The 23,556-nt window shown below is 61.1% G+C and overlaps 2 protein-coding genes across 2 annotated transcripts in view; one reads left to right on the top strand and one right to left on the bottom strand.

Annotated features, from left to right (window-relative positions):
- Positions 1-7,651, top strand: part of LOC114508044 (zona pellucida binding protein) — a 39,051-nt gene extending 31,400 nt beyond the window's left edge. Inside the window, exon 10 of the mRNA XM_028526038.2 lies at positions 7,639-7,651. The gene's annotated coding sequence lies outside the window, so the exon portion shown is untranslated. The remainder of the gene's footprint in view (positions 1-7,638) is intronic.
- VWC2 (von Willebrand factor C domain containing 2) overlaps positions 1-23,556 on the bottom strand; it is a 41,045-nt gene that overhangs the window by 2,398 nt on the left and 15,091 nt on the right. The window contains exon 3 of the mRNA XM_036010373.1: positions 21,448-21,577. Coding sequence (XP_035866266.1) covers positions 21,448-21,577 — 130 coding nt within the window. The remainder of the gene's footprint in view (positions 1-21,447; positions 21,578-23,556) is intronic.

Below are 23,556 nucleotides of genomic sequence, written 5' to 3'. Positions count from 1 at the left end.
CTGCAGCCGCCGCCTCGCTTCCTCCCTGGTTGCGGCTCTGGGTCCTCGGTTCTGGGCGCCCCCTCGTCACGCTCGGGCCCCCAGACGTGCCATCGTCGTCTTTCAGTGGAAAGGAAGCACTAAGTAAAATGTCCTCGGTTGTGAGAAAGACACCAAGAGAAAAGGAGCAGCTCCCTGGATGCTGTGGAACGCGGGACCCCACGACGGCACCGCTCCCCCAGACCTCAGCCAGCTCAGGCTGGGGGTGGGGGGGGTCGGGGTCCAGGGAAGGAGCCAGACGGGGACTGTGCTGGGGGAGGGGAGGGGGCAGGAAAGGACGGAAGCTGCTGTGGAGGCCATTGTCTACTTCAAAGCAACAACAACAACAGCACAACGAAGGCCTAAATAAAAGCCGCTGACGCAAAAAAACACGGTAACTCTCCGGGTAAACACGGACGGCCTGCCCCATCCCCGGCTCTCCAGGCGGTCCCGCTGACAGGACAGTACCGGTTCCGCAGTCACGCAGTGGATCTGTCCGCCCGCCAGGGTGCTGGGCTGTGATCGTGGGCGGGGCCCAGCAGGGCGGCCCCAGAGCCGGACAGGCCCCGAGGTTTCCGGCGCACCGCGCTCTCTGTCTGAAGTCACAGCCGCGTGCAGGGTGCCGGCGCGCTCCCCGCTCCCTTCGGCCCCTTCGGCCCCTTCGGCCCCCCTTCAGTCCACCCCCCAGTCCTGCAGAAGTGGCCCTCCTTCCCGGAGAAAGCTCCGGAGCAGCTCAGCGTCCCCGGGAGCGAAGGCGGCTGAGAGCCTCTGAACCCCGCAAGCCTGTCACGGGCATCGGCAGCGCCGCCCTGAGCCCAGCGCGTCAGGGGCGCCCACCGCGGGGCGAACGCAGACCCCGTGTTTGAAGCCGATTTGGCAGCTCGTGTCAGGCTCCCCGGGCGCGAGGGCTGCGCCGAGGCGGCAGCTCCACGGCCGTAATTAAGAGGATCGTTCCCGAGCTAATTATGCCGTATTTATTCATGCCAAATAAAGCCGTCTTGACAGGTGATGACTGGATGCAGATAATAAGCCTGTCAGGAGAGGGAGGAGGCAGGGGCATCTGAAAGTAGGGTAAAATGTCAAAGCTTATGGAAAAAAGAACAGAAAAACAAGCAACTTCTCCCCCCGCTGCTTCTGGAGCTGCCCTCGGCGGACACGCGGCGGTTTTCCCCGAGACGTGTTTCACCGAAGCGCCACAGGAAACATGAGTTCTCCAGAGGGCATATCCGAGAACGCCCCGAGAGCTGCCTGGTCCTCCCGCAGGGGTATGTGGCGTTAAAGGAGCATGTGCGTCCCCTTCCCTGTCTTCAGGGCTCTGTGAGACAGATGTCACCCGCTCCACAGGTGTGGGAGCCGGGGCCTAGGGGTGTGAAGGAGGGTGAGGTCATTCTTTCTCAGGTTTGGCACAGCTCTGCCTGAGTCAGATCCGTGCGGCCGCAGGCTGTGGGTGGCCTGCATCCGCCTGAAAACAGCCCCGCCCCTCCGGCTCCCGTGCACAGACAGTGCGCCCCGGGACCACCAGTCAGGTCCGCAGGGTCCCCGGCTCGAAGACCGAAGTGCCCAGGCTTGCTGAGTTCTCGGGCGCTGCACCGGCCCCTCCACGGGGTCTTCAGGGGTCCCGTCACTCATTCATTCATTTTGGAAACGAGTGGTACGTGCCAGCACAGGGCATGCTCTCCGAGCCCCGTGCATCCCTCCCCGGTGGTGCCCACCCCCCGTTGCCCACCCTGTTGCCTGACACCCCACCCCCTTCCTGTGCTCCGTGGCAGCCGCTGTCCCGGCTGGCCCCAGACCCAGACACGACATGAATTCAGGAGAACGCAGCCCGTCTCGTTTTCTCACGTCTCCCTCTCCAGCAATCTCCAGGAGCGACACATCTTCCAATATTTACTTTAGCGACCTTCGGCCCATGCCTCCTCCCGGTGGAACTGCGGGAGGGGGTGGGCAAACAAAGTCTGAGCCTGTTCCCAGGAAGATGACTCGAGTGGGAGGCCGTCCTCACCTGCTCCCCTGCCTGTGCGCTGGGGACGCTGGGGAGACGGCCCGGCAGACCTGGGGGAACGGAGGGTGTGGCCGTTTAACCTTCACCGGCCGCCTGCACCGTGTCTGCTTCCAGGGGCGATGAGCAGTCCTAGCGGGAAGGGGACACAGACGGGCTTCCGGGTCCCTCCTTCCTCGGAGAGCACGGGGCTTTGCCCCTCCCCCACCCCTAACGGGCGTCAGGGCCGGGCACCAGCGGGGGGTGGGGCAGGAGTGAGGCACCTGCTGGCCGGGGCAGGGCAAAGGACGAGCAGGGTCGCATAGGGAGGAAACGCTGGGCACCGGGGGTGACGCGGAGGACGAAGCTGTGCCTGTTCCCGGCGGGTCTGGCTGAGAGTCGGCCTCCCGGCCAGCTGCGTGGCCAGGCGTCACTGGTGGGGGAGGGGGAGCCGGAGAAGGAGCCCTTGGGCCCGTGAGCAGGCTTCAGCGGGCATGTGGGGGGGCCAGGAGCTTCTGGGCTTAAAAACAAGACTCTTCCACGTTCCCCATGTCACCGACGGGAAGACAGCCCTCGGAGGGAGCAATGGCCCCGGGAGGAGGAACGTCAGCTCAAGGCACGGCTGTGGGGTCTTGTATCAGGAGCTAAGAAAACGCCGGGGGTGCCTCGCACAGTCTCAGCTGCACAGAAGGGCTGCTGAGGCCCCTAGGGTGAGGTCCCCCCCCCCACTGTGCCACGGGTGCTGCCCCCGGTCCCGGGCGCCTGGGGCTGGGCACCAGGGCGGTGCTGGGCAAGAGCTGGGGGGAGCTGGGGGCAGGGGTGCACTCTGCATGTCGGAGGTAAGGGGTCCTTGCCACCAGGTCCGGCCCCCGCACACCCCCCTGAACCTAGGTGGCCCCCCCACCCCCAGGTCTGACTCAGCTTGACCGGCGCCTGGCTTTGGGCCGAGGAGCCACCGCGAGGGACAGGGACAGAGTCTGGGAAGTCGTGCCCCTGCCCAGGGCCGCTGGCTCGCGCTGCTTTCAGAGCCCAGAGCCCAGGGGTGCAGACACCTGGGCCCGCCCACCGAGGAGGCGGGCCGTGGGGGTGAGGCCCTGGTTACAGGGTCCTGGGCTCAGTGGAGGAATTCTTTCTTTAAGCCGCCAGCTGTGCAGTGGCTGCCGGAGCCGAAGGCTTGCTGGTCCGGTGATCACGTGGTCTCCTTTATCTGCCGGGAAAACAGAGGGCGGGCGGCTGAGGCAGCTCACCCAGGGGTGGGAGGGGATCGCTGAGCACCAGCACCCTCGGCCTGAACTTCGCATTCCTGTCAGGTCAACACACAAAGCCAAGGACACCTCTGCAGGACTGGCTTCCGTGAGGAAGCAGGGTGTCAGAGGCAGCTCCTACAACTTTTCACAGCTCAAAGCAAGACCTGCAAACATGAATCTAGTGCGTCAGCCACACGGCAGGGCTGGCAGCGCCCAGCTCCCGGCCGCCCCCGGACACGCGGAGACTGCGCTCCCCGTGGGAGCTGCCGGGGGTCTGCCCCTGCCCGGGCAGCTGAAGCAGCTGGACGGAGGCCAGGGGAGGTGTGAAGGGGCGGGAACCTTCGGGGCTTTGCTCTGGCTCTTGCTTCTGCCCTCCCCGGCTCCAGTGCCGTCCTAAAGGCTGCGCCCACGTCACGGGGCCTGGAAAAGCCCGCCGTTACCTCGGGTGGGTGTCTCGGCAGAGCCTGCACCCCTGCTCGGCACCGCACCGGGGCGCCCACCTCTCTGGGCACGCCCCTGGGTCCCCCAGGCCGCCAGCAGGTAGAGATGGGCAGAGGCCGGTTAGGGCCTGAGCCTGCGGTTCGAGGACGCCGCCTACAGGGGGCGCCACCGGCCAGGTCACTCTCACATCTGCTCCTCTGGGAGTCAGGGCAGAGGGGGGGCCAGTTAGGGGAGAGGCCCAGGTCCCAGCGGCTGTGCGGGACCACGCTCTGGGGGAAGGTGACCGCGGAGGGGACGTGCAGTCCCTGAGCAGCGCGGCCACAGGACAGCGACCGCCCCTGCGCCCCAGCGCCCCCCCGCAGCAGCCGCGCGGAAGGCTCTGTCCACGGCCGCCCCCTCCGCCGCCCGCTGACCCTGCTGCTTCCGCGGGCGCCCCTGCTCCTGGGGAGGGTGACCAGGACGCGCCACCTTTTCGATGGCCATTGTCTCCAGACCCGTGGGCCCCACGATTCCTAAAATCACAAACCCACACTGCAAAGCGCCCGCCTGCCGGGGGGTGGCCGTGGCGTCACAGTGGGGGCACCCGCGGGGACCAGGGCCGGCGTGGTGCTCCAGGACGCCCGCACACTCGCCGCGTGTCCCTAGCGCCGGCCCTGCAGCGCGGGAGCAGGGTGCTCCACCCCAGGGCAGCCTCTCCGGCTCGCTCTTCTCCTAAAACCCTTCGCGGACGACAAGCCGCGTCTTCGAGGCGCCCGGGTGTCTGCTCCCCGCGAGCTGGAGCTCAGTTCTGCGTGCGCGGTGACTCGCACCAGCAGGACGTCACCGCCTGAGAGGCGGGGACAACGGAAATGTGTTCCGCGCGGTGGTGGAGGCTGGGCCCGAGACCAGAGCAGGGCGCCCGCGGCTCCATTTCCGGTGACAGCCCTGGGCCTGGCCCGCTGCGAACCCACCGACGAAGGAAGCCCTCACGCGTCCTTCCTCGGGCCCTGCCTCCAGCTCCTACTGGGAGGACTGGGGGGTGTCCTCGGCGTCTGGGCCCTGCGCCCCGGCAGCTGCCCTGCATTTAGCACGTGGGTGTCTGGGACTTGCTTTCCCAGCGGGAGCGCTCTGACACCTCCTTGGCGGGCTGCCACCGCGCATCGAGGGGCCCCAGCCCATCAGCGCTCATAGGAGCTTCTGCTTGCAACCTAAGAAGATGTTTTCACTGTGTCCATCAGGAGGACTAAAGGGGACATCTCCCTCGGGCCTCAGAAAAGGAAGTAACTAGGCTCCTCCTAAGGAACACATTTCCTTCGTTTGTTAGCACCACGGGTCGTGGAAGGGATGACCTCTCCCCTTGGCTGCTAGAAAATGCAAAACAACATTTGCATTTCATCTGCGATAAGCGGATGTGACCTTCAGGGTCATGACCTTGCTACCGGATTTGTCTGTTCTCTCATTCCTCCCAGATTGCTTCACATTTAAATGTTAAATGTCTTCATCGTCTCTGTCTTGTGTGAGGCTTGTCGGGTCTTTCAGAAACGACGGGGGGTGCAGTGGGTGCAACTCCGTTTTCATGTACACTCGCCGACTCAGACCTTCGCCCACCCCCCGGAACACCAGGGGCCTCCCCGGGCCCGAGTCCAGCTCCCGCCAGGAGGGCTGGAGCCTCACCCGGGTCGGGACAGCACCCCCCGCCCCCCGCTCCATGCCCCACACTGCAGGGGGAGGGTCAGTCTTCGCTTTCAGCTGGTAGGAGGGGCCCCGAGCCCTTCGCCCGCCTGGGGACACCATGTTCCCTCCCGGCACGGAGAACACGCAGTCGAGCTCACTCCTTGCGATGGGTCTCCTGGCATTAGTAACGTTTTTTTGCAAAAGATAGACACATTTCTAGCAATTAATCCAGAAACGTCCACATTTAATTAAGTCTGATCACCCGGGGCGGTGAGCCGGGCCCCCCGAGTCCCACAGAGCCCCGGGCAGTCCACCCGCCCCCGCCTTGAAGATCACAGCCGCAGTTCTCCTCTGAAGGGCTCGAGTCCCCGTGGAACACGTTTAATAAAAGCGTTTGGAAAGAACTGGGTCGCTTTGTTCAGGTTCCCCGCTCACTTCAAATAGTGGCCACCTGTTATCTGTAAAGGCAGCTTCTAATGTCACACAAAGCAAAAGACTTCCAGGGCTCAGAAACTCAAATTCCAAGTCATCATGGGCCACATTCTCTAGCGGCAAACGGTGCCACCTTCCCGTGTCTCCTGAAACGGTGTTCTGGGGGCAGAGCAGGGGCGGTGTGAGCCTGTGGCCTGAGTTCCCCCTCCTCCGAGGGGGTCGCTTCCTGTGCACGGACCCACGGTTCCGGTTCCTTTTCAGAGTGCGTGCCCACACACGTCTTTGGGGTCTCCGCATTCTGAACGGTTTTGCCAGACCCCCGGAAGATCTGCAGAAATTCTGCAAGCCCCTGAGTAAAGGGTTTGCATAAAAGCCACAGACAACATCCCGTGTCAAAATATTAGTGAAAGCCATCAACCCACGCATTTATGTCCTTATTTTTCTTCCATATTTCACAATTTGGTTTTATAGATATGAATGCAGTCCCTGAGATATCTGTATAAAATATTCTATCCAAATGGAGCCTGACGGCCTGATGCTATACTGGGCCAACCGGGGAAGAGCGCCCCCATTCTCAGTTAAACTCAGGACAAAAATGCACGACCTAGTATGGCCCCTCCCTCCCTCGCGGTCCCGGTCACTGTCATCGACAAGCCACCACGCGGTGGTACGCCGGGCACAGACAACCGGGCGGCTGTGTGTTCTTCGGGAAGCAATCCCCACTACCATCATCGATTTCCCGCACGAGGAATTCCGTGACGACGCCACGGGGAAGGCTTCATTTGTAGCGTTCCTTCTGTTCAAAACTAATGGTCATCACAGCAAATTCAAATAAACACGTAAACAAGAACTGAAACATGAGCAACTTTCTGGGACAGAGAGTCCACGGCAGCTGGTCCGCATCCGTCCGCCGCCCGTGAATGATGGAGGAGCCTGTTGTCGCACACACTCCAACACGCGGTCCCCGGCGTGCAGGCGGGCCGCTGGCGGTCGTGTGTCAGTTCGGTAGGCGCCCCGGTCGGTTCCGACGGTTCATCTACAGGCTCCGGGGCTTCCACACCCCCTTCTGGGGGCAAACTCGCCTCCCCCACCTTCGACTTCGTGCTGCTTTCCTGCTCACCACGCGCCTCTCATTTGTTAGGGTTTGATCAAGTGTTGAATTTAAAAATCGGTGAGAATGGTTATTCTTCTCTTTTCCTTGAAGAGAATGCATAGGTTCTCCTTTAAGTGGGTTTGCTTCTGGTTCTGTGTGTTTGCACAGCCCACGGAGTGGGTCCCCAAACTTCGAATTTCTTCTTATTTATGATGATTGGTCTGCTTTCTAGTCTCAGGTGGGGATGGGATTCTGTCAGCTCTTTCTTTTGAACACGTGGGGAGAATCACACACTTTCCTCTTTACAAGGTCTGTGTGACCGATGGCCTGGCCCGTCTGACCTCACAGGTCGCTGGTCTCCTCACCACATGTGTGCCATCCGTGTCCGTGGATTTGGTTGATGGTATTCCACGTGGCAGCTGTTTTATTTAGGCGTGTAACACTACGTTGCAGACACTGTCTTTTTGCAAGGTTTATTTTTTTCCTTCTGGCCTATAAGGACTTGGGAGAGTTACATCCTTCATACAAAAAACGCAAGGGACCCTGTTTCTTGAGATTCAGCAAAACCTCCCTGTGACACAGTCTGGACCTGGCGTTGTGAGCAGATCTAACAAACACCAAATCTATGAAGATTTTTAGCTTTTCTTCTTGAGCCAGTTTTGGAAATTTATATTTCTCAAGAAGTGTTTATTTCGCTTAGGTTTCAGCGTTTATTGCACAAAATTATTCGCTGCATAATTTTTCTCAGTTTTATAGAATTTCAATGATAATTACAGCTAGCCCTCGGGTCTTTTTTTCTTCTAAATATTGCTTAACTGTATCTCTCCCCCTTGTTTCCTGCCTGATCGTGGGTGTCTTTGTTATTTTGGGTTATGACCTCACCGACAGCTCACAGCGCCACGCTCTCTGGGGCCTTCTGTCCCTGACGTGTGGAAATGCATCTACTTGGTGGCGTGGGCCACCCAGTGGTCCGCAGACCGAATGTGCTCGTGTGCCCTGCGCCCTCCCACCCAGAGGCGGGGGGGTGGGGGGGGTGCTTCCGGAACCCTGTCCTGGGAGACCAGCTGGGGCCCTCCCTCCAGCTCCCCTGCACCAGGCAGTCCCCAGGGCCCCCCAGGCCCCTCCCCCGGGAGGCTCTGCTGAGTCTCCACCGGAGAAGTCACCACACTGCTTCTCGCTGCCCGGTCCCAGTCGACCCCCCAAACCGTCATTGTTGGGGGCAGTATGTTGGCACTCCTCTGTCCTTTTCTGCTTCCCAAAGCCTGTCCCTTCCTGTCCCCACCACTCCCCCCTGCCCGCGGCTCCCACGAGCTCCGCCTCTCCTCCCTTTACATGCGCCCTCCCCTCGGCCTGCCGGTGCCGGAGTCCCGCTGCGTCCGCCCTGGGTGCTCCCCCACCGCAGCGGTCGGCACAGGGCCGGCCAAGTGTCCTGCTCAGCTGGAGATTCCCCAACAGTCTCTAACCCTGTTTTCCACGCCACACCCCACCGTGCGTGTGGGAAAACCGCACCCCGATCTCTGCCCACCCCGCCCTCCACCAGCACGCACGGTCGGGACCAAACATGGGACTCGGTGCACGTGTTCCGGACGGAGGCCTCCCTGGAGGAAGCGGCCAGCGTGCAACCCTGCGCCAGGGGTGGTGAGCGGCGGAGTCCCGGGCTCGGGGCGCTCGGGGACTGGAGAACCTTCCAGAGAGAGAGAGGGAGGGAGGCCTCCTGAACGCGCGATGTCAGAGACGCGCCGCCCCGAGACAGTGTCGGCAGCGGAGCGGACAGAATCCCGACGGTTACAAAGGGGAGCGCGCACATTTAATCGGGGTCACGCCCGGTCAGACCACGGGGGACAACACCAAGAAGCCAGAGGCCTCGGAGAGTTCCAGCACCTCTCGGCACCGGCGCCCGCGCAGGAGTGGTCTTCGGGGAACAGCCTCTCTTCCATTCGGAGAATCCCACTTACCGAAGAGACTTTTAACTGTGAACATACACACGTACCCGACGACTCGCTAGGACAGAAGGGCAGGGGACTGCCTCAGACTCCCTCCGGCGGGCTCTGGAGCGGGGAGAGCGGAGCCGGACGGCCACAAGAAAGAAAGTCGCTGCTGCCGGTGCCATCCCTCCCCGCCCCCCCGCCCCGATAAGGCCAACTGCGATCTGGAGTCAGAGGGGCAATGTCTCCGTGGCCAGAGGCCACGCGAGAAGCCTGTAAACACAGCATGCGGCTGTAAAATCCGCCACCAGCAGCCACGGAGCCCTGAGAGCAGACTGACCAGAAAAACGACAGCCCGAGGGCTGGCTGACGATCTCCCAGTGAGGCTCGGCCAGGTGCTGCTGCGGGGGGCACACACATCTCAAGGGACATCTCAAAGGACAGCCGCTCCCGCCCCACCCCAAGGAGCAGCAGCCAGACACCCTCCCAGAGCAGAGCGGGGTTTGCTGCCGTCCTTCGAGCATTCACCTCCAGAGAGCTGAGGGTGCAGAGGGCCCAGGCGGGCTGCAGCCAGAGAGCGCCGGGCCTTCCGAGAGAGGGGACATGGGTGCAGGGCTGGCGCGGTGACCGGCCAGGAGGCAGCCCCAAGCTCGCCAGCGTTCATGGCTGTGCGTCCGGGAGCCTGATGCGTGAGGCCGCAGAGCGCGCCAGCCAGGGGGTGGTGAGCACCCCGACCCACCCTTCCCCAGGAGCTCACGGAGTGTTTGGGGGCGGGGTGGGGCACGTTTGGGGAGGGGCAGCCCTGCTGAGGAGCTGCCAGGCTGCCCCGGGCTGCTGGGGAGGGTCGGCACCACACGTTGTGGGAGCGAGTGTGGCGCACACTCTGATCATTGTCAGTGTCTTGCAACGTGTAACTCAGGACGCGCTCCCTGTTGCTCGCCTGATGGAGCAGCGTGTGCACGGAGGGACTGCCCAAACACGTGCACGGCAGTGTGTGCGTCACGTCTCAGACGCTGCCCCTCAGCGGGGGAGGGACGGACGGATGGACGGACTGGACCACTGGGCCAGGAGAGGAGCCAAACGCCAACAAGCCCGGCGCACGGGTGGGTCTCAGAACCACCGGGTCGGTGACTGAAGCCGGACACAAACGTCCCGCGTGTGGCTCCACGTACAGGAAGTCCAGGGTCACACGACTTCCCTCGGGAGACGGAGATCGGAGGGCGAGCTCCTCCGGTGGGCGGGGTGGGGCGGGGCCCGAGCGGTCACGGACAGGAGGACACCGTCCGGGGTGGCGGTTAGACGTGCACCAGGGTGCTGGGATGCACGTAATCACAAAAATGTGAACTGGGGATTAAGACCGCACCTTTCACTGTCTGGACGTCATGCTGCAACAACGGCTTGGTGAGAGCTTTGCAGACAAGTCTCGCCGTGAGCACGTATGCAGAGAGCAGCGTGGGGGAAGGACGGCAGTCTGTCACGGAGACCAGAGGGTGACAGTGTGGGGGGGTGTCCAGGGGGACGCCCCAACGCCCCCACCACAGAAGGCGCTGAGTGTGAGGGGGAGGCGAGGGGGCCACGGGCCATCGGCACAGAGGGAGGGGGCCTGGGACTGTCCCTCGCACCAGGGGGACCCCCTGAGTGACGCCGGCTGCCAACAAGCAGCGTGATGGTGAGAACGGCAGAAAAAACAAAGGCAGCTTTCTTCTGAACGTGATAACGTCCTAGAAAACAAACTTTTTTAAAGACTTTATTTATTTATTTTTAGAGAGAGAAGGGAGGGATAGAGAGAGAGAGAGAAACATCAATGTGCGGTTGCTGGGGGCCATGGCCTGCAACCCAGCCATGTGCCCTGACTGGGAATCGAACCTGTGATGATGCTTTGGTTCGCAGCCCGAGCTCAATCCACTGAGCTACGCCAGCCAGGGCTAAATAACTAGAAAACAAACTTAATCACACGGCACGATTTCCTCACTCACACGGGGAAGAAGGGAGTCACGGCTCCGGCAGCAACGGTGCCGGACGTGCGGGGACGCGGCGCTCGGGGTGGGTGAAGTCCTGAAATGTGCCGGACTCTTCCAGAAAAACAAAGACGACACTGAGGCACTCGAGATGAATAAAAATACATTTAAAGTTGGTCCAACGACTTTGCTAACGATAAAAATAAAACCACTTAAAATGGAATTCCATGCCCTGGTGTTCCAGGACGGACAGAGCTTCCCGCCACAGCCTGAGTGTAAAAGTGTCGGCAAGGGCTGTAAAAACCCAAGGATGTTGAAGAGGACATAAAATCTAAAGGCGCAGAAATGCGAGCCCTGCAGATAAAAATGCCCCCGGAATCGGAGACGCGTAATTGCGTTGTGAGCGCATGAAACAGCAAGCTGGACGAGAAACAACAAAAACACTTAAAACTGTATTAAATGTTATATGGAAACCTGGGAAGGTTCAAAGGATGAGACGTGTGTACACTCTGGAGAGTGAGCATAAGACCAAGAGACACAGGATTGTGGATAAACTAATTTTTCCTGACTCGCCAAAGATGAGCGTTTTACCCAGAAAAACATACAGAGTTCATGCGATGCTAACGTCACCGCCAGGCAGTAGCACTTGTTTAAAATGCACGAATGTGTGTGTATTTGTAGAGTAGATCTACTACCCGGCCTCAGGCTCCGTCGGCCAGCTTCCGTGACGGTGTTTTGCAGACTTCCCGTGGCCGTCGAGTCCGTCCAGGGGCCCAGAGAGGCACCAGGGACTTCTCACGCGGGGCCGCTCGGGTTTCCGAACAGGTTTGCAGAGCGTGAAATATCGATACTTATCGCTGGTCCCGGCACGTAATATTTATTTCCATTAACATCTAAACAGCGTATAATTTCAGCATGATTTCTTCTCCCAGCCAAACATAACCACGCGAAGGCTTTTTCCTCCGGGACGGGTGAGGCCCGGTCTGTGCGGGCTCCCTGACGGCGGCCCCAGCGGCTCTGTCCGTCTGTCCATTTCCACCCACACGCCCTGCGCTGGGGGGTCCGCTGTGACCGAAGCTGACGCACAGGCCCAGCCGTGAAGCAGTTTTACGGTCAATGCTGGACTTTCAAAACTGCATCCCAAACGGCATTGACACTAGCACTGGACACTCTACCACTGACGAACTCAGCTTCCAGAAGCTTTGTTTTGATTCCAGGCATTGAATTAAAAAAAAAAAATAACCCGACTTTGTTTTTGGCAAATAACTGAATTGATTCCCTACCTGAAGTACATGAGAGGCTGGTATAAAACCAACACTCATTTCCTGGTATGTCCTTCTTCTGCGGTACAGCCAACAATTCGAGACCCGTGCCCTACTTTAGTGCAAAGACAAGAGCCCTGCCATCGAACGAGAGGGGGGCTCATCGAGAGTGAGTGGCTCGCACCGAGAGTCCGTGGCTCAGAGTGGCGGGGAGGCAGGCACCTCTTCCAGGGTCACGCGTGCTCGGTCACTGCCTTGGGACGGCCCTCCGTGTGCGGCCGGCCCGTGGCCGAGAAGCCGAGGGCCCCTGAGCAGACCTGTGTTTCTCCTCCGTGTGTCCGCCGCCTCCCCCGCCCACGACCAGACAAACTCTCTGTGGATTCCAAGCCCAGCATCAGCGGCCCCGTGACCGAGAGAGTCAATACGACAGGTTTGCTAAACGTTTACCTCCCTCCTCACGTCATTCCTCTTTGTTTGTTTGGGAGGGCGGTGCTAATGGAGCGGTGAGCAGCCAGGTGGAGGTCTTCACTCAGAGCCTGTCTGGGAGGCCCCGCCCCCACCTCCGGCTCCAGGCTCCAGGCTCCGGACCGGTGTCCTCCGTCCTCACCCTGGCCCCCCCGGGGACCCAACCTGCCCCACGTCCCCGCTGAGACTCAGGCTGCTTCTCTGGGGTCTGATCGTCAACTGTCCTCTTGTTAGCGATTTCCAATGATGGGATTTTGCCAGAGGAGTTAGGCGCGTGAGGGCACGGTAAATCTGGGCCGTGGGGACGGCCGATTTCAGCGCGGCAAGCACTCCTCTCCGCTCCCAGCACGCGTGTTCAAACAAGCATGTGCGCTTGAACGTGCGTGTGTGTTGTTGAACACGCGTGTGCTCCCTCGGGGCACAAGACAGACACGAAAGTCTTGTCAGCTGCATCAGAAACTGTGGCGCAAACATCAATAGGGAGACTCTTTCCAAGCAGGTGAAAGACTCCCTGGCGGGCACTGGATTTCATTTTAATTTTTTAAAGATAAATGTGCTTCCTTCGCAAAGCCCCTCTAAAGCCGGACCAGGCTGACTAAGAATTGATTTCGTTGAAACTGATATCCTTTTATTCCTGAGCTGCCCGTGAAATCTCAACGCAGGGCCCTCGCCTCAGGCGCCCCGTGGCTCCCGGGCTGGCGGGAACCAGCCGGGCATCTTCATCATCCTCGCGCTGAATGTGGACACTGAGCCCCAGGCGCCCCAGTGACAGTGCTCCGGGAGGGTCAGAGCCGGGGCGCCGGGGGGGGGGGGGCTCGGATCCCAAAGGTCCTCGGCAGCTGAAAGGGCAGACCTCCCTGCGGGGATTCGGGGGCTGGGTTGGGCTGCTGCCTCCCAGAATGGACGGGAACCTCGGTCTCTCAGCTCATTTTATTTAGGGAAAAAAATGGCAACTTTGGAAATACTTCAGGAAAGATTTCGTTTTGCTTTGCAGTCCCCACAGCCCCCATGTGGACGTGCCAGGGGACAACTGGAGCAGGAAATGAGCAAGCTCTGTCCCCTAGCCTGGGGGCTACTATTGCCACCTGGGGACACAGGTCAACATGGTTACTCCTCAGTGGGGCAGAGCCCACCGGTGGGGGTGGGGGGGGACCCACGGCGCATCCCATGAACAGGAAGGCGGGAGCACCTCACCCATAGAGCAGGAGACAGACACTGGCACCGGCGGCTGAACACGGGCAGAGCTCTGGGAGAGCACTCCCGGCAGGCGGTGCGAGCGCCCGGGGGAGCGGTGTGGCCGCAGCTCAGGTAGAGCCCGCGTGGGGACAGACTGGGGGTGCAGGGCAGAGGGCTCTGGGGACAGGCGGGAGGCAGTGTGTGATGAGCCTTTCCAAGGGACCCGCGTGAGGGACCCAAAAACCTAATTTTTAAGAGATAAATGCATTTCAACTTTTTAGGGGGATATGTGAGACACGTTTTGTGAATATTAATCACATTAATTTTATTTGCTAAGGTGTTTCCTTTAAAATAAATACATACATGAGGTCTGCCCAGAAAGTATCCAGCCACATAATATGAAAATAGAGACATTTATTGAAGAAGATAAGAGAAACACTGTACACAGGACAATGACGCCGCAGTCCCCTTCAAAGCAGGCACCTTGGGACCTCACACAGTTCTCCCAGTCGCCAATTGGCTGTCCCATAATATTTCCCTTAATCTCATCAAAAGTCTGAAATCTCTTCCCTTTCAAAGGTGATTTTAGTTTTGGGAAAAGCCAGAAGTCACAAGGCACCAAATCTGGGCTGTAGGGGGTGCTGAGTCACCTGAGTGATTTAATATTTCACCAAAAATCTCTGCATAAGACATGGTATATGAGCATGTTATCGTGATGAAGCTGCCAGTCACCAGTTGCCCGTAGCCTCGGCCTTCTGAACATCAGAATAGTTTCCGTGGAGGAATGCTCAAGCTTAACACGAAATTGGATGCAGGATCGTTGCTCTACTGGCTCAGTCATTGTGAATGTGACAGCCACACAGGACACATGCTCACTCAATGGCATCTACCACCCCCACTGACTGGTACAGTGAAGTCGTCATTGTTCACGCATGCGCATTCCAGTCCACTCTCCCTGGCTGCCAGGTGACACCGATGTCGTGCAAACCATTCTTGCTACACTAACAAAGGCTGGGCTTTTCCGGGCAGACCTCATGCACACACACACACACACACACACACCCCTTTTTAAAGGCAGGCTCCTGGGTATTCTCTCCCATTTCATCTCCTCCTTCTGCAAACAAGGGAAATGAGGCCCGGATGTGCCTGGGGATCCCCTGGGGACCCAGTAGGAAGGGCAGTGGGTGGGACCAGAGCCAGCCCCCTGCCCCCAGCTCCAGGCCAGCTTGGGGATGCCCGGGCCCCCCCCCCCCCCCCGCCTGGATCTTCCGCCTCTCCGTCCGCATCAGGGGAGGGTGGCCTGGGGCGTGCCCCCTGTGCGAGCTCAGAGGGTGTGTGTTTACCTTGTTGGAAGTGTGGGTCTCGTCAGCGCCCCGAGTGACTGGCGTGTGCAACTGAGACGGAGGGAAACCGGAAAACCCGGGAATGAACCGGGTTAAGAGAAAACCACTCTCTCTGGGCATCTGAAAGAGCCCCCTGAGCAAAGCCATCTGAGACGGTTACGCCTCCGTGTCGAAGAGTCACAGGCCTGTGGCCCTGAATGGCTCTCCACGGCGGCCAGCCCAGCCTAGAGGCAGCTGCCCCTGAACTTGGGCCCCAGCCTCCGAGCACGTCTGAGCAGTGTGGCCGGCGATCGCGTCTGTGCGCAGCTGTGTGCCTCACCCAGCACGCACCGCGCTTGAAAAACCTGAGACGCGATTTCCAGGACGGGCGCCGAGTGGACACCCCCCCCCCGGGGGATGGCCCTTCCGTCCCTGCAGCTCGTCTCCCTGGGAGGCAGACACAGGCCCGGGGGTTGCCGTGAGCAGACACATCCTCTGATCCGCGGGGAGGGCGTCTTCCGTCCCTCGGACACAGGAACAGAGTCCCCGGGGAGTCCTCGCTGAGAACACTCATTGGCTCGTTCTCCCGGGACCAGGATAGACTGGAGGGGGGGAGGGGGGCAGGGGCAGCGGCGTCTGTCTTCAGGCGCCTTCCGCTGACCGCTCGTTTCTCCCGAAGGCGTCCCCTTCTGAGGGTTTGGGTGCCACTCAAGGCACCTCGGGTGATGGCCCCATGGGTCTCGCTGGGGACGCGGCGAAGCTACCCGCCCGAGCTGGGATGCGCAGCGTCATCCCCTCGTGTGACGACGACAGCCTTCCCCGTGGCTGGGGACAGGCCCGGGCTGCAGACGTCCGCACCGCTGCGTGCTGACCACACACCCGAGCAGACGAGTGACGGCCACGGAGCGTGGGCAGGTCGTCTCCCGGAGGACAGACGTGGCCGCAGCCTCGTCCGCCGACCACAGCTGGGCAGACCTCGGCGGCACGCGGTGTGCGTGGCGCCAATTCGGGGCTCCCTGGAAAGGGCACCCGAAGAGACGCAGCTGCTTCTCCAGCTCTTCCTCCCAAGGCGTCGTGGCTCTACGGGGCAGCCGGCGACTGCTTCCCACACCCGTGCCCTTCAGACACCGAGGGCCGTTTAAGCTCTGGTCAAAGGGACCCCCTAGAAACCAGACGAGGGTGACACACTGCGGGAGAAAGTGCCTCGGAGACGTTTTGACGGTTGAATATGGGAACAGCGAGCACCATGTTGTGTAGATTAACGACGACAGGTCAGCAAGTTCACGAAAAAGCCAGAGACTCTGTCAGTGCGTGAAGGCTTTTGAGAAACGGTGTGGTCCTCCGTTTTGGGACCACGGAGATGCTCTGGCCCTGGCCCCGCCCCGTCTCTCCCGGGAGTTTGTGCTAACGCCACGTCCAAAGGCAAACGAAGCCACGCACGGGGTGAGGCTGCCCGCAGCCTTCCTCTCGATCCTCCTCCGCCCTCGCCGCTGCCGGAGGGACCCACGAGACGCAGCAAACCCCGGCTGTTTGCGGGGCCACGCCCCCTCCAGTCCCGGAGCCCACGGGCGGGAACCCCGAAGTCCGTTTCTCTCTGCGTCGCGGGGAAGCTGGTAGCGAGTGCCTCATTGTCGTACAAAAGCAACATACATGCGCACATGCGTGTACACACACACCACACACGCACACACACACACACGCTCCTCTCCAAAAAGCTGGAACGAGAACCAGATGTTCTACAAGAGAGCAGAAGAGCACGCTGCGTCACGTCGTGCCCACGGTTCCCGCGTCAGGATACAAAGCGAACCCTGTGCCGTGTTCACCTCCCCCGGCGACGTCCTTAGTGATTGTTCTAGAATGAAAATACGCATCTGATTACCTAATTCGGATGAACCCCGAGCTAACTTCTCTAAAGCAGGGAGTCCGTTTCTTTTTAAATGTCTCACACGTCTCTGCACCCAGAACAAGCCCTGCGCAGAGCAGCGCTGCTGCGAGCCGGAAAGCGTGTCCTGTGAGCAGCAGGGCCAGGAGCAAGCCCCCGGGGTCCAGAGGGAGGGGGCGGCCCACGAGATTCCCCTCCCTCTCTCGTCGCTCCCCCGTGTGTGGCGTGTTGGGCGCACTCAGTCACGGAGCAGGCCTGCACTGCGTGCACCTTTCCCGAACACGTGGGCTGCTGCCGCGCAGGGTGCCAGCAGCGTGGCCCGCTGAGCGGCGGCCGCAGCTCCAGAGAGACCCCACAGCGAGGCCGAAGGGGAGCCGGCCTTCCCTCGTGAGCAGGGTCGCGTGTGAGCCACACACGTGTGTGTGCACACACACACACACTCAGACAGACACCCACTGCAGTCTGTCCACTACCTGCAGTCTAATCACCCTCTTACCCTGCTCCTTGAAAGGAAAACCGAACAGCCCTATCAGGTGCGTCTCACACACTGCCCACACGACTGCTTCTGGCAATGTGGGTTCTCGGTGTTTGTTTCTAAAACATTAGAAGAGTTTTCACGGTCCTCCAACAGCACAGCCACACGCGCTTCCCGTGGAAATGAAGCCCAGACTGACGGCCCCCCGGTGGCACCGAGGCTGGAGAGGGGTGCACAGTGCTCGTGGCCGGGGCGTCCGGGGGCCGCTGTGAACCCCAGTGATGTCCTGGTGTGCGCTCACTGGTCGGGTTCGGCCCCGCAGCACACGCCCCGCCCGCCGGCGCCCTGCCCCGCGTGCAGACCACGGCGCCGCCATGCACACGCGCAGAACGAAGACCTGCTCTCCCCGGCTCCCAGGGCCCCGACGGCCGAGGGGCGGCTGAAGCGAATCTCCCCTCTGCGCTGCAGCGCCCCATCCCCGGCGAGAACCCGACACCTCGGAAGTCGGTGTAATCCCCCCCCCCCCCCCCCCGTTCCTGTAACTGAGAAGAACAACAGAAAAGGCAGGCGGTGCCCCCAAACGTCCTTCCCATCAAACGGCATCAGGGTGAGATCAAGCCGTGCAAGCCAACAAAGTGAATATATTAAGTTGTGTTTCGTCGGTGATCATTTATTTATATTCCGGGCGTTCTCGGGCTCCGACTTTCGCTGCTTTGAGGGGAGTGACTCTGGCAGCCGGCAGCCGAGCGGCAATTTTCCTCCTGTCGGGAGGAGGAGCTGCCTAGCGCCCCGGGCAGGCCCAGAGCTCTGAGTGTGGGGGTCAGTCCCGTCCCCCAAGGTCAGCAGGTAACACCCTTCACAGTCCGTCCACGCTCCGCCTGCCCGAGCATTTAATCTCACACTGGGCACCGTTCTGGGTGTCTCAAAGTCTGCGATCTATCAAACATGCAATTTTTTTTTATGAAAACGCGAGTGTGTGTGTGTGTGTGTGTGTCACGGTGGAACTGCCATAAATTGGTCAGTTGCCGCCGAGCATTCGGTGCTGATGGAAGCTGTTTTCGCTTCTCGAGCAGATATTTTACTAAGAATCCCAAACGCCGTGTGCCCCTCCAAGGTCGGAACACTCGATGACGGGAGAGGGCTGAAAGCCGAAGGCTCTCTCCTGAGCACGTTCTCACGAGACTCACCAGGATGGACGAGATGGGACCCACTGAGGTTCCTTCCTGGTCGTCATCCTGAACATTTGAGGCTGTTGACGCTATGATGGCATTAGATCAAACCTTTGAATACAAATCCTTCTGTAATCTGCAATCCTTCTCAAATACAGTTTTTTTTAAAACTACGCATCCCCCTTCTTTAGAAATTTTTGTTTATTTATTTCTAGAGAGGGGGAAGGGAGGAAGAAAGAGAGAGAGAAACATCCATGTGTGGTTGCCTCTCCAGCACCCCCTACTGGGGACCTGGCCTGCATCCCAGGCATGTTCCTTGACTGGGAATCGAACTGGCGACCCTCTATGTCTCAGGCTGGCACTCAGTCCAGTGAACCACATCAGCCAGGGCCCCATCCTCCTCATAAGCCACCCAACCCCCCTTTCCTTCACCCCTGCTCTTCCTCAAAGGACAGCAGCCACGGGACAGCCTCTGGGGGTTTGCTCTCCGAGCAAGAACCACTTCCTCTCTCTCCACGCCGTCAGTGCCTGGGGTGAGCGTCCTGCGCGTTTCGGAGTAGACCTTGTTCATACAAATGGCACTTCCGAACGTGTGTTGCTTATTCAAAAAAATCACATCTTCACGACATAAACTGACTACAAATGGAAATACGTGAGTTTAAGTCCTTACAGAATGCTAGCCTATCCACATATGATAAGGAATTAATTCCAGCCCTTGGCTGCTGTGGCTCAGTGGATTGAGCACTGGCCTGGGAACCAAAGGGTTACTGGTTCGATTCCCAGTCAGAGCCCATGTCTGGGTTGTGGGCCAGGTCCCCAGTAGGGGGCGCTTGAGAGGCAGCTACACATTGATGTTTCTCTTCCCCTCTCTCTCCCTCCCTTCCCGTCTCTAAAAATAAATAAATAAAACCTTAAACAAAAGGAATTCCAATAATTCCTGACACAGCTTCCCGGACCTAGACCCCAAGAGGAATCTACCCAGAGAGCAAACGGAAGTGCGGAGAAGTCTGGAGCTTCCTCAGGGGTGTCGTGCGGGTGGAGTCAACAGACGGCACCCTGTGAGATTTGTGGGAGACGGCGAGTGGGCACAAAGGTGGTGCCAGTCATGACGGCGAGACACAGGGAGACCCGGGGGACAGAGGGCGAGGGAGGTAAGGTGGACACGGTGACACGCTGACCACAGGCACACAGAGGGAGGGGCGCACAGCTGTTCACAGGACAGCTCCTCCGGCTCCTCCTCGGGCCCGAAACTGCCGCAGAATTTTGGGGCTGAAAGAGCCCTCAGGGAGGGAGGTCATGTCTCCCGTCTTTGTAAACATCCGAGCGAGGATTTCCCCCATCGGACGCCAAAGCGCTGCCTCTCACCGTAGCGGATGAGAACACGCAGTGTCCTGGACCCTGGAGACGCCCGACGTGGGAGTGTCCCCGTATCCGAGCCACTCACTGGTCGCCCTTGGGCTCTCTGAGAGCCTCTCTGTCCACCCGCACCCTCGGGCAGGGAGCATGCTGTCCGCCCACCGTATGCTGTCACCGTGCACAGGACGCAGCTCCGTGGGCTGCTCAGCGGGCTCGCCCACCCCAGCCCCAGGGAGACACCGCCAGCCGCCCCGCACGGGTCTCCTTCCTGAACCCAAGTCCTCCTCCCACTGTCAGTCCGTCCTGACACCCCCGAGAAGTACACGGAGGCCGGCCAGGCCGCGGCCAGGGCTGTGAGTGTGTTCGGAAGAGCCCCGTGCACACTGACGTGCCCATCCAGCCCCAGGGGCCGCACCTCACGGTGTCCCTCCTTCCCACTAACACCCCCGAGGGACAGCCAGCCCGTAGAGGCGCTCCTGGACCGCGCCCGTGGGGCAGCCTGGGCACCTGCGTGCCCCTGGGGAGAGGCACCCGTGCCACCCACGGCACAGTTTACACCAGTTTAAGCGGCTCAAATGCAGAACCTCAGGAATGTCTCCGATGCTCCTAACAACCCGGGTGACTGTCTGCCACTTCCAGAGTCCCCAGCACAGGGCCACCAACCTTGGGCTGGCGACCCCGCCCACGAGGAGTGGCAGGGCCCGCAGGTCAGCCCACCCCGTCTCAGAGGGGCCCAGGCTGGGGAACTGCTCGCATCTCTCGGAGCCGACCTGTGGCTTCTGCCCAGTCCCTGCACCGGGCCCGGCGGCTGTGCGGGGCCGGCCCACCCCTCTCACCGGGAGAGACACTCACGTATGTACGTGAAGACCCGGCCATGTCCCCACACCCGGCACTTCCCAAAGGCGCACCCATGGGCTTTTCCAAACTGCCCCCCGCCCCCCCCCCCGCCCGCCTTTGCTCCTGGGCCCCTTCTCCCCGGGAGCACACGCCTGTCAACGATCCTCTCCCAGTGTGGCGCCCAGAGGCACTGGAGCTTCAGATGAAAGGGCTGATTCTCGATATTCAGATGCGGAACCTCCCTTTGTAAACCTCGGTCAAGGACGTCCTGCCAGCCCTTGTTCCCGGAGCAGACTCAGCTTTGATCTGCCCCGGGGAAGGCGCTCCCTGGGAGGGGAGGGGGCCCTCTTCCTGCCTAATTTGCCTGTGAAGAATATTCAATTACGTTTCAAGTTTTAATTTGCTTCGTAATGAAAAGTAAATGAACCCGACCGGCACAGCCGACGTGTCCTGGAAAGAAAAGAGCTGCTTTGCGAGAACAAACACAGTCAAACTAGAATAAGCAACTTTCCTCAAAGGTGGGAACTGAGTTCCTCCCCAGAGAACTTTGTCGGCCCATGCATGACACACCCACCTGAGGAGCCCCGCCTCACCACAGTGCAGCTCCTGACGACGGTCGCCGGGCACCTGGCGGCCACGCCCACACACACCTGGGCGCGGGTGGACGCAGGGCCCGGCTGGCACGCCCACCCGTCTGTCAGGTGCCCACAGCAGGAGGGGAGCTGGTCCGCGGGGGGCGGGGCTGGCGGCCCACCTACCGTTCTTGCAGATGGGGCAGCACTGGTCGGGCTCGTACACGGGGTCCACGCACTCCGTCTGGGGACACGCAGACACGGAGCACAGCACCTCCCCGTTGGCCTCGCAGCGGCACCTCTCGCAGGGGGACACCTGGAACAGAGGCTCACGGTCAGACAGCGCGTCCCCTCCTTGCCGCCCAGAGTCGTGTCCCCGCCCCGCCCCGCCCCCACACGCGTGGTGAAGGCGTCCCCGTGTCCTGGGAACATAAGAAAAAGAGTAGCCAGCCAAGAGGTTTTCAAATCGCGGACACAGGGTCCCGGGGTCAGGAAGGCCCCTCGGGCACCCGCAGGGGACGGGCCACAGGGCCCCCTCTCAGCTCCGGGTGGACAGCGGTCTTAGTGACCCACGGACTGAGGGTTTTGAAAGAAAGGCTTTTGTTGAAATATCGAAGAAATAACACGTCCCATTGGGCCTTCGCCCAACCGCTCACCAGGCGGACACATCCCGTTTCCCAGACCTGCCCGGTGCCGCCCAGCCCAGCCCAGCCCCCGAGTCCGACTCAGGAGCACCGCGCACTAGGAACACAGGGAGAGGGGCGCGCAGGGGAAGCTGAGACACTCCTCTGAGCAGGGCCCCTGGCCAGGAGCTGTCTGACCGCGACCTCACGTAACCCTCGGGGCAACCAAGAGGCCCCCACGACCATTCCTGGCCGAGTTTGCGGACTGAGCCCTCCTGCACGCCGCGCCCCTCCCGCACCCAGTGCGACCTGCTCCTCCAAGCGCTGGCTTCCCCTGGCCTTGCGGTCCTTGGCAGCCCTCGGCCCTGAGTCTACCTCTAGATCCTTCCGGTCGGGCATCCGGGCCATTCCTGGAAAGGCCGAGAGCGCACGGCCTGCCAGATCCTTACGCGGTGGCCGGGGCGGGGCGGGGGTGGGGTGGGGGTGGGGGAGCCGGCTGCTTCTGAAAACCACCCGGAGTGTGTCTTCCCGGGGGCTGACCCAGGACAAAGCAGAAACAGGACGTGGGGACCCCGCAATCGGAGGCAGAAGTGGGGCATGGACTGTGGGCCTGGACACCCAGCCTGGCTGGGGCCAGGACGGGGGCAGGTGGTTCCGGGTCAGAGCGTCCGGTCTGATCACGAGGGTCCCGGGACCCCGGCCCAGCACCCAGCTCTCAGAGCAGAGCTCTCCGGTCTCGAGTCCCAGGCCCCGGAGTGGCGCTGATCCCAACCTGCGGACCCCCTCCTGCCCCCCCGCCCCCGGGCCACTCCCCTGGCGGCCTGGCCCCGATCACAGACGTGCCAGGCTCTAGCCGGCTCACTGCCCGGCCGGCCCCTCCGCCGGGAAGCAGCCTGCAGGGCCAGCACGCGCTGGGAAAGGCTCCCACCGCTGGCCTTGCCCCGGGACAGGCCCACCGCTGGGCGGGGTCCTGCCTGTGTTGGACCCACCGCACATCCTCCCCCTCCAGGGGCCATCTGTGGTGTCAGCACAGGGGAGCTGGCCACCCCCTTTCTATTAAAAACCACCGCGTGCCTCCCACCTCGGCCTCCCTGGTGTCATCCACGTGGCTCAGCGGAAAACCACCGCCACCGACCACCCCCCCTCCCGCTCCCAGTGCCCCCAGCTCAGCCCCCCGTCCACCCGTGGGCTGTGCTCTGGAGCCCAGCCTGGGTGTGGCCGGGGCCATGGGAGGCCAATGAGAGTGGCTGCTGCCCAGGAGGGGAGGGGCCTTTGCTGCCCAAGAGGGAGGGGCCTCCGAGGAGACCGGCCCGGCAGCCCAGGGGCCCAGGCGTAGGCTCTGGCCGCAACGCAGGGCTCAGAGCAGCCGCCTGGCATTCTGGGTCACAGGGACCCTCCTTACAGCTCCCTTTACCTCCGTGCAGGTACGGCTGGAGCCCGCCCACCAGGTGCCACGGGCAGGCAGATGGCTCCCGCAGCTAGGGCTGTGGCAGAAGGTGGTCCTCTCCTACGACCTGCTTAGATCCCAAACAGCTGTCCCCACCGTAGCCCCCAGGTCTGGGCACCCCCCACACTGAGGAGTCCTCACCACGCAGCTCAAGAGCAGAGGGCCTCCCGGCACTGCGGGGAGCGCGCCCCGGGCACAGCGGCAGGGGCTCCCAAAGCACGCTGG

This window comes from Phyllostomus discolor, chromosome 10, assembly GCF_004126475.2.
Source record: "Phyllostomus discolor isolate MPI-MPIP mPhyDis1 chromosome 10, mPhyDis1.pri.v3, whole genome shotgun sequence".
Classification (NCBI taxonomy): Eukaryota; Metazoa; Chordata; class Mammalia; order Chiroptera; family Phyllostomidae; genus Phyllostomus; species Phyllostomus discolor.
The sequence above is the reverse complement of the archived record's forward strand: the minus strand, read 5'-3'. Positions and strand labels throughout refer to the sequence as shown.